This window comes from Sarcophilus harrisii, chromosome 5, assembly GCF_902635505.1.
Source record: "Sarcophilus harrisii chromosome 5, mSarHar1.11, whole genome shotgun sequence".
NCBI lineage: Eukaryota > Metazoa > Chordata > Mammalia > Dasyuromorphia > Dasyuridae > Sarcophilus > Sarcophilus harrisii.
The window spans coordinates 215,584,760-215,599,718 of record NC_045430.1 but is presented as its reverse complement, the minus strand read 5'-3'; the positions used below and the strand labels follow the sequence as shown (position 1 = coordinate 215,599,718).

At 31.6% G+C, this 14,959-nt stretch overlaps 1 protein-coding gene across 2 annotated transcripts in view; it reads left to right on the top strand.

Moving 5' to 3' along the window:
- Positions 1-14,959, top strand: part of PITRM1 (pitrilysin metallopeptidase 1) — a 42,221-nt gene that overhangs the window by 13,849 nt on the left and 13,413 nt on the right. For both annotated transcript variants that reach the window (XM_031939624.1, XM_031939625.1), the window contains 8 exons: positions 614-748; positions 2,739-2,877; positions 5,094-5,210; positions 7,039-7,171; positions 10,534-10,654; positions 10,778-10,854; positions 13,259-13,424; positions 14,014-14,114. In XM_031939624.1, coding sequence (XP_031795484.1) covers positions 614-748; positions 2,739-2,877; positions 5,094-5,210; positions 7,039-7,171; positions 10,534-10,654; positions 10,778-10,854; positions 13,259-13,424; positions 14,014-14,114 — 989 coding nt within the window. The remainder of the gene's footprint in view (positions 1-613; positions 749-2,738; positions 2,878-5,093; positions 5,211-7,038; positions 7,172-10,533; positions 10,655-10,777; positions 10,855-13,258; positions 13,425-14,013; positions 14,115-14,959) is intronic.

Sequence of the window (14,959 nt, the reverse complement as noted above, 5' to 3'; positions counted from 1 at the left end):
CATGAACATGGTGCTGTATTTTATTTATCAGAATGGAAGTTTTACCAAGGTAAAAATGCTTCAGGTACAGATTATTTATCTCTTAACCCTAGATAAGGCTCATATTAGAGAAGCTTCTCACCAGAAGGTTATCTGTTGAGGTGTGAAAAATTTTTGGATTTCATCAGCTTGTTACATTAAGCTACACTGTTTTTTTAGTTTATCAGTGAACTTGTCTTAAAGATCCTTAAAGAATAAAATATTAGATGTTAATTAAAAGAAATTATTCTGTATTATATTTTTACTTGCCATTCTATTCTTTTGAACATATACAAGTGAAATGTCCTTGAATAACAGACTATAATATACTTGTACATCCTGAAGCCAAACTTAGTAAATCTTGGCATCATCTCTGCATTCCTGATGGGATATGCGAACATAAGGAAACATAGGTGACTGTTATTTTCCTAATCTGGATTGGGATTTTTCTGTCAGAATCTCATATGTAAAATGACAATGGGATGTCTAAAACAAAACAAATAGTATTGACGTACTTGAATGCTTTTAAGCATGGTGATGTTTTCTAACTAGAATATATATACATTGTGTTCCCAATGAAAATTCTTTATTATAGTACATAGCTTCCTGCTGGAATCATGAAGGAGATCCCATTGAACTTTTAAATCTAGGAAATCAAGTGACTCGATTCAGACAGTGCCTTAAGGAGAATCCAAATTTTCTTCAAGAAAAAGTCAAGCAATATTTTAAGGTAAGAAGAATGGAGAAATTGTATTCATGATTTCACAATGATCTAGGAAAAACTAGAAGTAGAATTTGAAGAAATTTACAGAGAAAATCATGGATTTGAGGCATGAATTGGAGCTGTTTTGCATAATGTATTAGTATTAGTGTCATATTAGCTGACTTCTTTTTATTAACTAGATTTCATCATTTTACTCCATTGCTCAGTGTCAGCAGTTTATCTGTAACTTAAAGAATTGTCTGGGACACTGAGAGGTTCAATGACTGCTGACAGTCACCTATTTAGTATGTATTGGAAAAACAGATCTGGGTCCCATTTTTTCTGTTTTGAAAGCCAGAACTGTATTCTTTATGCCATATTGCTTCCTAGGTTTACTGGTGAATAGGTGAAACCCTTGTTTGTAAAGAACTAATGTCGAGCAAAGCTAACACTTGTATTATAGGATAGGAGAAGTTGTTTTCCTGTACATAATTTTATATTTCATGGGATATACCAGCCTATGCTAGATCTAACCAATTGAATAATAAATCATTATTACTATAAGATATGGGTAGTCCTATTCTTTTTGTAGTCTCTTAAGTGATCATTAATGTTATTTTTAATTCATGAAATTGTTATGCATAATTTTAAACCAGTATACTTTTCTCTGTATTGTTTATTATTTAGGTAATAATTTGTTGTGCATTTTTAAAGGAAATGGCCCAGTCTTTCAAGGAATTTATAATCTGATACAGGCAGGACAAGTAAATTGTACATTACAAATACATACTGAAAACAAGTATATAAACCAAATTGACTACAGCTTATTTAATTGCTGATGGCCAAGTTGAAGTTCTGTTCTTGCTTTTTGAGATTGCTACAAATACATTTTATGATTCCTTGCTTTAAATTTTTTAAATGGCAGCTCTATTGATTCTTTTGTTTGCAGTGGGTTACAGCTGTATATAGTTAGAATGAATAAGTTATTTATTTTTGCAATTGAAAAACCATTGTAATGATAGGATTCTATTTACTGAGGTAAGAATCCCAAGAAATATTATTTGGAGGGTTTTACAGCATTAGAGAGTTGAGATTTCAAGTGTGACTCTGAATATATCATATTATTTACAGAAATAAAGCTAAGCACTTAACTATAAAAATTTATTCATCTAAAACAAAGAAAAAGTTGATGGGTTCTAAATTAGGCTATTCTTAAATGTCTTATTCCTCAGTACTCATTTGTCATCCCCCTCCCAAAAAAAAGGCCTAATTTTTCATGTCATGAAAATTCTTCACTTATTAGTTTGTATTTAAAAGCGTTAATACTCACTGCATATTTCCTAATATGAAGAAAAAAAATAGAATGCATCTCTCTGCTTAATGAAAACATTTCTATTTTGTAGTTTGAGGACATATAAGTGTAGTTTTACCTATTGATCTAAAACACAAAATTGATTTTAATTTTAACATGCTTGACTAAAACTGGCTAAAGCTGTCTACACAAAACCCCTTGGAATAAGAACTGCTCACCCCCAATAGCAATTTCACTTTCTCTGAAATGTTTGAGGTTTTTTGTGCAGGATAATAATTGCAAGGGTTTCTACTTATTTACATTTTAATTAACATAGTAAATGTGCAAGTTATTTATCAATTACCTAGAGTGAATAAATGCCAGGTTGGATTTTTAGTCTGTGTTCTACTTAATTTTTACTTCAGGGTTAATTTATTTTTATGTAAACAAATAGTTTTAAAAGTAATTTGTGTAGCTATTTATTTATGCATAGAGTGGATTTTCTTGGATTTTCAAAAAGAACTAAAAGAATTAATTATCTGGATACTTTTGGACAATCTTTTTCTCTTCATTATTAAAATTATTAATTAGCAAAGTTCTTTATTTCATTTGGCAAGAGTTGACCTGTGAATAGTTTGTATTTTCTCTATTAGTTGTAATGTTAGAGCACAAGGGAAAGAAAAATCATTGTGGTAATTTTTAATATTTTGATTTATTTTGTTACAGAATAATCAACACAGGTTGACTTTATCTATGAATCCAGATGAAAAGTATTATGAGAAGCAAACACAAATGGAAACAGAAAAACTGAAACAAAAGATTAATTCTCTTTCTACAAAAGACAAGCTATATGTATATGAAAAAGGTTAAGAATTTTGTATAAGTTTTTAAATATGAAGATATCCTTTTTAAATAGTACTTTTCTTTAACATTTCATGATGTGTACTCTATTCCATTGTAAGTGATATTGCCATAGTTAATAAAGAAGCTGGAGTTATTTCAATCAGTGATGTATTTACTGAATACTCAATATATATTAATTCTGCCAGATTCTTTGAGCAATACAAAAACATGTAAGAAATTTCAAAGAATTATAGGACTTTGTTGATATGTGGTAGGATAAGGAGAGGAGAGGATAAAGCTCTTGTAATTTCTAACTAGGGAAAGTAGTTTAGTAGTGCTGCAACTTAGAAGAGACATTTCTAATAAACATACTATTTAATTTTTAACATTTACCTTATTCCTTTTACTTTTATAAATGAATTCCTGCTTATATATGCAGAAAAGCAAACATGTCTTTGAATCAAAAAACAATTATTTTATGTTGACATACTTTTGACACAATGTGATACTTGGTGGATCTGTGATGCCATCACTATGTTACTCCTTCAACATTATCAATTACAACCTATCAATTCTTAATTTTTTTTTTTTTTAGCTTCTGCTTTTTTACTTACATTGCAATTTGAGAAACCATGAGAAATATCAATGATATCAATTAATGGTCTGATCCCACAATGCTACATAGAGAATCACAGTTCTGCCTTTCTTTGTTAATGTTGAATCAGCATTCAGATAGTATCTGTTTTGTTGAAATATTCTGGTAGTACTTATTTTCTATGACTTTTTAAATTCCAGAAATTACTGTGTTTTTTTTTTTTATCTTTTGTTAAAAAAAAAAATTCAAATGTTTAATTGAAAACTTAATATTGATCATTAACATAAACACCTAAACTTTTGTTAACCATTCTTTTAAAATGGTTAATACCCCTGAATAAAAATACAATTTTTTCCCCCTTGTTTATTATTAATTAGCTTCTCCTTGAACATAACAAGTATATCTAATCAAGTACTTAACAAGTTAACATTGGCCATGCTAAGAAAGCTCATTCTACACCTCTAGTCAGTAATCTCTCTGCCATGGGGTACAAAATAAGCATATTTCATCCATATATTTTTCAAATGATGATTTGCTGTTATTTTGGACAGAATTCTGAGTTCATTTCAGCATTATTTCCTCTGAACTTATTGCTTTGGTCATCATATAAATTGTTCTCCTAGTTATGTTAACTTCATTATGTACCAATTGTTTTAAATCTCATATTAAAATAGCAATAATAATAGCACCTATTTCTCAGGGTTGTAGTGAGGATCAAATGAAATTTGCGCACTTAGCATAGTTCTTGCATGGAGTGAGTGCTATATAAATGTCATCTGTAAAGCAATAAGTTTGTTTATTTGGCATACTTAAGGAAAGGTCCAGAAGGGAAGAATCTATGACTTTAGAAACACTAAATAGAGCCAGGATGCAGAAACAACAGAAGGAAAAAAAATTACTAGGAGAGTCAGTCCATTGGTACATGTAGTCCTTCCTTTTCTCTCTTCATCTTAGAAGTATAGATTAAGAAATTTGAAAAGTCTGGCTGTACTGTATTTTAGTCAGATCATATCTTGAATCCACAATTTTAGAAGGATATTAACAAGCTAAAGTATTTCTAGAGGCAGATAATCAGAATATTGTAATGAACTCAAAACCAAGCTATAAAATTCATCAATTGTGAAGAGGTTAAGCTACAGAAGATTGCAAACAACTATTTTCCAGCATTTAAAGGGCTGTCATGTGGGACAGAGATGAGGTTTGTTTTACTGGCCTCTAATGGGAAAAATGAGGAACAATGGAGGAAAGTTGTGGAATAGCAAATTTTGATTTCTTAATAGAGCTCTATAATGATTTGGGATTTAATGGGATGATTCCTGAACAGATATGGTTTAAAGGAGATGATTGCAGAGCTCCTCTTTCCCCTCTGATTCTGTGATTCTATGATAGCTACTACTGCTACCTTATCAAATACCATTCACCTTTGTTGTAGGACATTTTACAATTTAGACAGCTTGAAAAAACAATTTTCTAAGCATATTAATCAAAGTCTTTAGAAATACTGTAGCATATTCATAAAGGGGTGTTTAAAAAATGAAGCATTCGTAATGTTTAATTGAGCTGCATTAATTGCAGAATCAGTAAATAAGTTTATGTACCTGTTAAAATTGAAATCATAAATGTCATTTCTTTTTTTCTTTTAGGTTTAGAATTACAGGATTTACAAAGTAAGCCACAAGATGCTACCTGTCTTCCAGCATTAAAAGTATCTGACATTGAGCCCACTATATCCTTCACTGAGCTGGACACAGCATTAGCAGGTCATTGTAATGTGAATGTAACTGTTGTGGGAAAAATTTTTGGTTTCATTTGAGTTGTTGTGAACAAGTACAATACATAATGCTGTTTTCTCTCATGAATTACAGTATTCTGACCATTGAATCTTAATTTCACCTCTAGTTCTCTTGGGGCATATCCACTTGCTTGCCTACCATGTAATACTTTGGGTTTGATTTTCTTTGGAGATAGTTTGGTCTGATTTTATAATTTTCTTTTTTTTGAAGAGTGTGAATCACTCCTCATTCACAATCAAGTTTTCAAGGGAAGTTGTTCATCTCTTGACCCTTTTGCCAAAATGTACTTTTGACCCAGTTGTAGCTGTGGAAGAAATATAGGAAGAGGCAGGAAAAAGCCACATAAATTATACATGAGATAAGATTAAGGGTAAAAACGATTTAAAAAAAGAAAAAAAGATAAAACTAGATCCCCGAAGCATCACTGCTGTAGTAATCAGGTTGTCTTCCTGCATACTTCTTTAACAGGCATTTATATTGACCCAATATAAGTTATTTTTCAGTTATTATGGTAACTGCCTGACTTTACCATGGTTTCTGATCAAAGGTTGTCAGACACAAATATTTCTGGTGTCAGTGTAACACTGATGGTGTCTGGTTCTTATTTAGATCTTTCATGAGGTGCTAAGCTTGAAAGTAGTTTTCTATTTGTACTTTCTTTATTGCAGCATTAAATATGCTCTTACTTTATCTGCAGAGAGGCAAACCATTTTCAGCTAGAGTTCTTGATTGTATTGGATCAATTCTTTTTAAAAAAAAAAAAAAGATTGATAATTTCGTCATCATGAGAATAAAATATTATATATATGAAGAGCTATGGCTATTAAGGACTATGCATTATTTACACCATCAACATTTGTTAATTTTTTTTGTAGGTCCAGTGTATCTACAAAGAGTGTAACCTGGTTTGGTGATGAAACTATATATGTAAAAATAATTAAATCACAGCATAAGGTAGCATATGCTACACTTGTCAGTAAGATGTTTTGAGTTCAGAATCATCCTATAGGGTTGAGTTCATTGAGGAGAGCAAGAGTGTCCAAGCTTAAGAAAGAGCTTAGAGAAGTAGAGCGCCAATGACAAGGTTTCCTGACTCCCATCTGGTGCCGCCTCCTCCCCAGCATTTAGATAAGTGGTAATTAATTGTCTCCTGCACTGAAAATGTGCAGGGAACAGTATAGTCATAGGAATCAGAAGTTTTTTTCTATGTAATGGAATGAAAAGTGGATACAGACCTGGTTTGAATCCTGATTCTTCCGTTTGTTGGCCTTGTGACTGGGCCAGTCATCTCCCTTGTTCCTCATTATAAAATGGGAAGTTTGCATGAAATGATGTTTATAGTCCTTTCCAGCTTTGGATCTTATTAAAAATACTAGACAGGGAGAGCAGGATGTACATTATAATGCAAACAAAGATGTAGAGCCCAGAATTCGTAACTCTTATTCAGAGACCGGATTAAGTAGAAACCTTAAAAACTAGACTAAGCCTTAAATGCTAAGCTAGTGCTAGTTACAAAATTCTCAATCTTAAAATTTAACTGAAAACAGTTTGTATCTAACCCTGTATTCCAGATTTTACTACAAATGAATTTTTAAAATCTTAAATATTTTACCAATTGATATAAATTGTAGGAGGTTATGTAAAGTGAAAGTGAGAATTACACTAAATCTGATGACAATTTTAGTTCTTTACTATGAACAGCATCATTTTTAAATGGCAAAAATAAACATATTCTTCTTCCTAGGTATACTTAAAATTTCACACTAATTATAAATTACTTTTTTTTTTCCTATAGCTGATGAAATTCCTATACAGTACTGTGCTCAGCCAACCAATGGTGTGGTATATTTCAGAGCCTTTTCTAGTCTGAATACGCTTCCTGAGGAACTGAGGCCATATGTACCTCTCTTCTGCTGTGTGCTTACAAAGTAAGTTGATTTTTGATATTAATTATAAGAATAAAGATATGTAATTAACATAAACATACATGTAAATGACCCAATATGGGCTGGAATTCAGGCAGATCCAAATTCAAATGTGATTTCAAGACACTTTCTAAATGTGTCACCTTGGGTAAATCACTTAATCTCTGCCTCAGTTTCTTTATCTGTAAAAATGAGTATTATAATAATAATACCTAATTCTCAGAGTTGTGAGGATCCAAGGAAATAAAATATTTTAAATAATATTTTATTTTCCTCCAGTTACATGGAAAACAATTTTTAACATTTGTTGAGGTTTTTTTTTTTTGTTGTTTTTTGTTTTGTTTTGTTTTGAGTTGCAAATTCTGTCTCCCCCTTTCCCCCCCATTTTTCAGATAGTAAGCAGAGTATAGGTTATACATGTTCAGTGATGTAAAACATTTCCAAAATAGTTATTTTATGAAAGAATTCAAAAATAAACAAAAATCAAAGAAAACCAGAAAGAAGGAATAAAAATAAAAAATAAGTTTTGTAGTGTGTATATGTTATTGTCCAAAAAGATTGTTACCAGCAAGAGGATAGTGTATATATTTATCCACATCATTACCAATATTGAATCATCACTTTAACTAGTTTTGGCATTTGTAATGTAACATTTTAAGGGCATTTTTTATCATTAGTGTTAAAACAATTTTTAGATGTTCAGTGATATGTGAAAATATTTTTGTGTTTTATAATTTCATTCTTTAATGAATTTTATTTAGTTACCTTATTCTGTATTTTATAATAACTTCAGCCTTTTCTCTGTCTTTGAATGTAGAAGTTTCTGAGTTCAAAAATATCTTTCTCTCTCAAGTTAGATGTAAAGGTTTAAGTTTTCCTACAACCACTGTTAAGGAAAACTACTTTAAGTAATTGTTACCTTCACCACCTGCAAACCACTTTGTAGAAAAGCAACTTGTTATCCTGTATAACTTTAGTTCCTTAGAAATTCTATGCAGTCTGTGTTATTCCTGAGAGTGGACAAACTGGTCTTGATTTTAGCCTCATTCTTGCTAGTTAAAGGTAGTCTACGTCATCCCAAGCACCCATGAGCCTGCTACTTCCAGTTCACTTTCAGTGACCATAGAATGCAGCTGGGTCTTATAAACCCATAAATCACTTTGTCTGAGACAAAGAATGATAGTCCAAGTCCCATGTGTGTGTAAAATCCTTCCTTTAGTGAAACTAATCATTTTCTATGATGCTGCCAATCCCATAATCAATTAGATCATTACCTTCCTGTTCTTTATATTATGCATATAAAAACGAGTTGTATCTTCAATTCTTTGTCTTTTGGCATAATGGAGGCAGCCATTTGATCCATTCTATTGGTAGGTTCACATTCTACTAATAAAATTTTATCTTGCTCAGAGATTATTTGTCTCAGTTCATCTTTGTTGAATTTCATTCACAAAATTCGTCATTTGTATTCTTTTGATAGCTACATGATTTCATGTCCTTTGAATCACTTACTATTAGGAAGTAGGTTCATAAGCTTGTGTCACTATATCTAAGACAATATTTTGGTTAAAATCTCCCTATGCTTTTTTACCTTCATTACTGTATCTCTCTCACCCTACTTAGTTGGACTAACATCTATAAAATGAAGGGATTAGATTAGATGGGCTTTTACCTCTGTATATAAATAATAATCATTTTAACTGAGGATCAGGCTGGCTAACAGTTAGAGTTGACTTTGAGGTAAAGAAGACTTGGACTCTATTTTTGACACACATAATGTGTGACATTGGCCTTGTCCTTTAACTTGTCAGTTCACTGGGGTATTCTGGACAATTACAAGTTGCTGAGGAGGTGCCAGCCTGCATTGTTACAAGGAATTTCCTCACCTGGAGTCCCTGTTCTGATGAAATCACAAGTCTAGTCCCTAGTCTTATGAACCAGTTAACTTATTCTCTTTCCTTTTCCTTCTTTTTCCCCCTCATCCCCTTAAACCCATTTATCTGCCTCACTAATTAACCTGCATAATATTACTGTTATTTTTAATCTCTTTATGGCGATGGCCTAAAGAGGCTAGATTGTGTCTGTTCACTTCAGTATTTATTTGCTTGATGGAACTTGTGCTTTTGTATTTCTTTTCGTGTCAGAAACTGTAAGGTTAACTAAACTTCTCAAATTCATGTAGCTTTAATGACCATTACTTATCTTTGAAAAGATTAGTTATACTTAGAAAGTTGATTTATTTTTTTGAAATCTCTTAAATTTACCTGATTCCAGTTTCTACAATTTTTTTTTTCCCTTTGGAATAAAAACCTTGTGCAGTTCTATATGATGGAACTTTGATATGTGATAATTTGCTTAATTTCATTGTGTTTTTTGTGGGGGGGAGAGGTTGGGCATTGAAAGTACTGAGTGAGCTGAGTTTGGCATTCATTTACTATTAGTTTACTTTGATCAATTTGCCATCTACCCCTCTTTTTCATTATTATCCAAAAGTTTTCTTTTATTGTTTATTATTTGGCAAGATTATTTTCTTTATAAGTTTTGGGAAGCCTAATAATGACAGGAATTTTTTTTCTTCCTCTTATTTTCCAGACCCTTCATCCCTTTGGAAAGTTTCAACTTGAAAATTTTTCTGGCTTAATTTTTCCTTTATTGTTTTTATTATTCTGTCCTAGCTTACAATAATTTTTTTCATTGAATCATATATAAATTTTTTTAAATTGACATTTTTTGACATAATAGATTCTTTACCATTATTCTTTTACCTCTTCTTTTGTTTAGATCAATTACAATATTTGCAGTTTTGGTTGAGATAATCCCATGAAGGATTTGTAAATTGTTTGAAACTTAAGTGCACTTACATTAAGAGGGAAATGATCTAGCAAGTCAGTCCTCCTGTTTCCAAGGCACTATATATATATATATATATATATATATATATATAGTCATTTAATTTCTTATTCCATTTCTTTAACTACTAGAACATTAATTGTTTAAATGGGTAAAGAAAATGGTATTAGAGGGGGAAAAAAAGGCTAGAGGAATTCATTATATTTAGAGATGGATAGATATTTTTAAAATTTGCGATTTATTTACAGTAATTTATGAATCGTTTACATGAATATTTATGGATACTCTACATATAATCTTTGACTATAATTATTTTCCCTAGGGGATTAATAGAGACTTGTAGAGGAGGGCTATAAAGACTCATGGAGACTTCCTAGATAAGGAAGTATAAAGCATAGTTTTTCTTCTGTACTATGATTTTAATGAGTGATTTAGGATACTTAATAGAAATTTTACATCTATATACACATATTTTAAAATAATGATGAATTAAATAAATACTTCTATATTAACAGGATGGGTTGTGGCATTTATGACTATAGAGAACAAGCTCAGCAAATAGAACTAAAAACAGGAGGAATGTCAGTCTCTCCACATGTGATTCCAGATGATTCAGATTTAGATGTATATGAACAGGTAAGTAATATTTGGTCTTCTCCATGGTTACTACTACAGTTTAAAGATCAATTAAAAGGGTTTTTAAGTGTTACTTAGCTTTTTCTACATTGGCTAACAGTCGGTTTTGTTTTTTCTTTTTAGGGTGTGCTTTTTTCGTCTTTGTGCCTGGATCGAAATCTATCAGATATGATGCATTTATGGAGTGAAATATTTAACAAGTAATATGGTTTGATTTCTTGTAGAAAATATTACCTTTTAAATACTCTCGAAATCTGTATTTCGGAAATGAAAGAATTAAAGTAATTTCATTGTTTTTTTTGGGGGGGGTTGTCATAGTACTTAATATTTGATAGTTTACTTTTTAAAAATTGTAATTCTGGGTTTTGGACCAGATTATGACAAATTTTTACATAATCTATAAATTAATACAAAGGTGCAGTTGGTTGGTGTAGTGGTTAGAACACCATCCTGGAAGTCAGGAGGACCTGAGTTCGAATCTGGCCTAAAATACAACACTTCCTGGCTATATGACCCTAAGCAAGTCACTTAACCCCAATTGCCTCAGGGGGAAAAAATAATACAAAGTAGATTTTCAATAAGTTTAAAATTCCTCAGTTGCTCTTTATTGGCTATTAAATACATCATAAATTTTAGCTTGGCTTTTAATATCTTATATGGTTTGGTTCCACATGGAATTTCTAGCTGTTTTTCTTACTCTTCTTTGTACACAGTATACCAGCCAAATGGGACAACTTGCTATTCTCAGACTTGTTCTGCCCTTTTTCTTTGTGATTGCCTATATTGTACTTCTCATGTGTAGATGGGATAGTGTTCATCTCTTTATTCAATATCTACCTCTTCCACAAAATCTTCCCTGTTCAGTGGCAAACCATTTCAGTATGTTTCCCAAGAAAACCCCAATGAGGTCATAAAGGATCAGACAACTGAAAAAATTGAACAATAAACATAGATATCTAGAGAGAAAGAGAGAAAGGTTAATTTCAGTGCATCCATAAATATAGAGATATAGGTATATATTTATGTATGCGCATATATATGTATACATGTATAGCCAAATATATACATATGTAGACATGTCCTTACACATATATTTTCTTTTGATTTATGCACAAATTTATTAAAAAATAATTGAAATAGAAATTTTGCTCATGGAGTGCTACAAAATGTAATGTTGCATGTATCTCAGATGACTTTTACTAACAACTGCTTTACTTTGTTACAAGAGTTCTCCCACAAGGCAGGAGTAGTCTATAAATGTAATGTAAAAACAAAACAAATTAAAAAAAAATCTTCCCTCATTCCCCTCTTAAGCAACTTTGTTTGATTTCATTTAATTTAATGGACTATGATTAGAGGGTCTACTGGTAGTTATTGTTGTACATGTCTAACATCACTTACTGTATTGTAATTATTTTAAAGATGGGGATTGTGTTATTTTTCATTGTTGCATACCCAAGTTGAATATAGATCCATTTCAATTCAATAAACATTTATTAAGTGCTGGGGATAATGGTGAGGTAGGATGGCAGAGAAAGCCTGAAATATTGATACGATTACTTCCTGAGGGAAGGACACTGCCTCGGGAATCATTTTAAAAGCCTGTGGAGGTCTTAAGTAACCCCACCTTACTATATCCAATTAGAAAGCCAAGTTATGATGTCAGATCCCCAAATTAAAATTCCTCTATAAATCTCCCATGGCATATGGCATCTTGCTGAATCCCTTTTGGGTTGGCCTGTCATAACATTCTGCCTCATGGTATCTTTCTTCTCATCCCCTCCCCTATATCTGTGTTAGGGTGTCTTTCCTCCTATCTCATCCCCATGCCTCATGGTGTCTTTTTCCTTGTTATAGCTAACTCTTTTAGGGTGCTAAACTCCCCATTGGATTTAGCCTGCCAGTTAATGGCATGTTCCTATCTCACACAATCCCTTTTTTCCTGGTTAATTGTGAATTTCACTAGGAAATTTGTCTTTTCCATTGTTAACTGTTAAAATCCCATTTCCTTGCTAACTCTATGCTCTCTTAAATCTATTTCATATTTACCATTTTTAGTATCGATATTACCTCTTCTTTTTGTCTGTAACCACTTCTCATAAATGGAGCTAAGCCATTATAAATTTGTCACATATATCTTGTACTTTGTATTTGAAGTAGGGGTTGCTATACCAACTTCATTATTTGGTGATTAATCTTATTATACAAATAGTAAAACAACAATAAAAAAAAATCTCTGCCATCTATAAGGTTACAATTAATCTAAATAGGGAAGCGATACACAAAAGAAGGTAGGAGATGGAGAAGCAAGAATTCCAGGCATGGTTTTGTTTCTTGAAGTTGAAATCAGGCGGAAGCAGCAGCTACAAAACAGTAATCTGAGTTTGGTGTTCTGGACTCCAACCCTCTGAACTGAGGGGAAAGGAAGATGAGGGAGATGGTAAAAGTCAAGTTTTGAATTAAGAATTGAGATGAGTATAGAGGTGATGAGCTTATCCTGGGAGGGGTATAGATAATCACTGTTTGGTAAATTGTTTTTCAGGTCCATTATTATCTAGAGGATTCTCTTTTGATTGACAATATGTTCTTTTTTTTTTTTCATAGCCCACACTTTGAAGAAGAAGAGTACTTTAAAGTGTTAGTTAAAATGTCTGCTCAAGAGCTTTCAAATGGAATTCCTAATTCTGGTCATTTATATGCATCTATTAGAGCTAGTAGAACTCTCACTCCTGCTGGAGACTTATTAGAAACCTTTAATGGCATGGATCAGGTAAAGAAATAATTGATTATTCTGGATATCTTCCACTTCCTGGCATTTATAAAAGTCATTCCTCTTCCTGGGAATGAATTTGATTATCAACTCCATCTTCCACAATCCTTGACTCTTTTCAAGGTTCAGCATTGATGTTAACTCTTTCATGAAAGAATAATTTGGCTTCCATGTGGTTAGTACCCTCCTCTCACATCTTGTATCATTCTTAGTTATGCATATAATGCAATTCTTTAGTTGAATAAAAACTTGCTGAGTTCTAGGACTACTTGGTTTTTGTCTTTGTATCCCTAGGACCTGGCACAATGTGGCTTCACTTAATAATAGGTGCTTTATAAACATTTGTTGAGGTCATTTTATTGAAATGAACCAATTATACAAAAGTCAAAGGTACTAACAGGTGTGCTTAAAAGAATTTTATCTTATTGTCCACATTTGGCAAGAAAACTTTTAAGTTTTCTATGTACCAGAATGAGCAACTCACAAAAACTATTGTCAAATTTTTAAGATTCACTAACAACAAAAAAAAAATTTAATAACTAATTTTAACTTTTCCCTCTAATATCTGTATTTCTTTGCTTTGGATTAGGTAAGACTAATGAAAAGAGTTGCAGAAATGTCAGACATTAAGCCAGTCCTCAGAAAACTTCCACGTATCAAGAAATATTTATTAAATTCTGATAATATGCGGTAAGAATTAATGATTTCTCAAATATCTAAATAAATGACTTTGTGATTTACTAATTTTTGCTAAATGTGTTTTTTTGTTTATCATCTCAGAATTTTTTTCTTAATTTTTTTCTGTGATAAATTGGTTTCTTTTTTTGATCAATATCAAAAAAAAAAAAAAAGATCTCCACAATATAATAATTAACAACTAAATATAGATAGCATGTATACTATAATACCCTAAGGAAGGAGTTCACCCTTTTAGCACCCCAGGAAATGGCTCAAGAACACTAATTGTAGGATTGTGGCAGATCTGTATTGTAAAGAGAGTGCCCTAAACCAATGAAATTTTAGGTTCCCCCCCCCTAAAAAAAAAAAACCAACAAACCCAAAACTTTACCATTCTGATAAAATACACATTTTTAAAAAGAGAAATAAAATTAAATTATTAGCTGGAATATATGGAATATTTGGTTATTTTAAAGTTGTTTCATTGATAAGGATATGTGTTTTATTTCTGGATCCTGTTCATTGTTTATCTTCAATATCTATCCAAACTAAGTTCTAATAGAACAGCTCTGTTGGTTTTCAATCCAGCTATATATCACATTATGGACAATAAACATTCTTAACTCTTGTTTTTTTCCTATGTGAATTTTTATGCTGAATGATATGGAGGGATTATACTTTCTGTTTAGTAGGCTTTGCTGTGTTCCAGGGTTTGATGCAGAATACCATAATGTCATGCATTAAAAAGGACATTGGCAATCTCATCAATCATAGATTGATTTGTACACTGTACTGAACATCATCCACACAGTGCTTGATAACTTTTGGCTAGCAAATATTTCCTTGTTTTATACTTT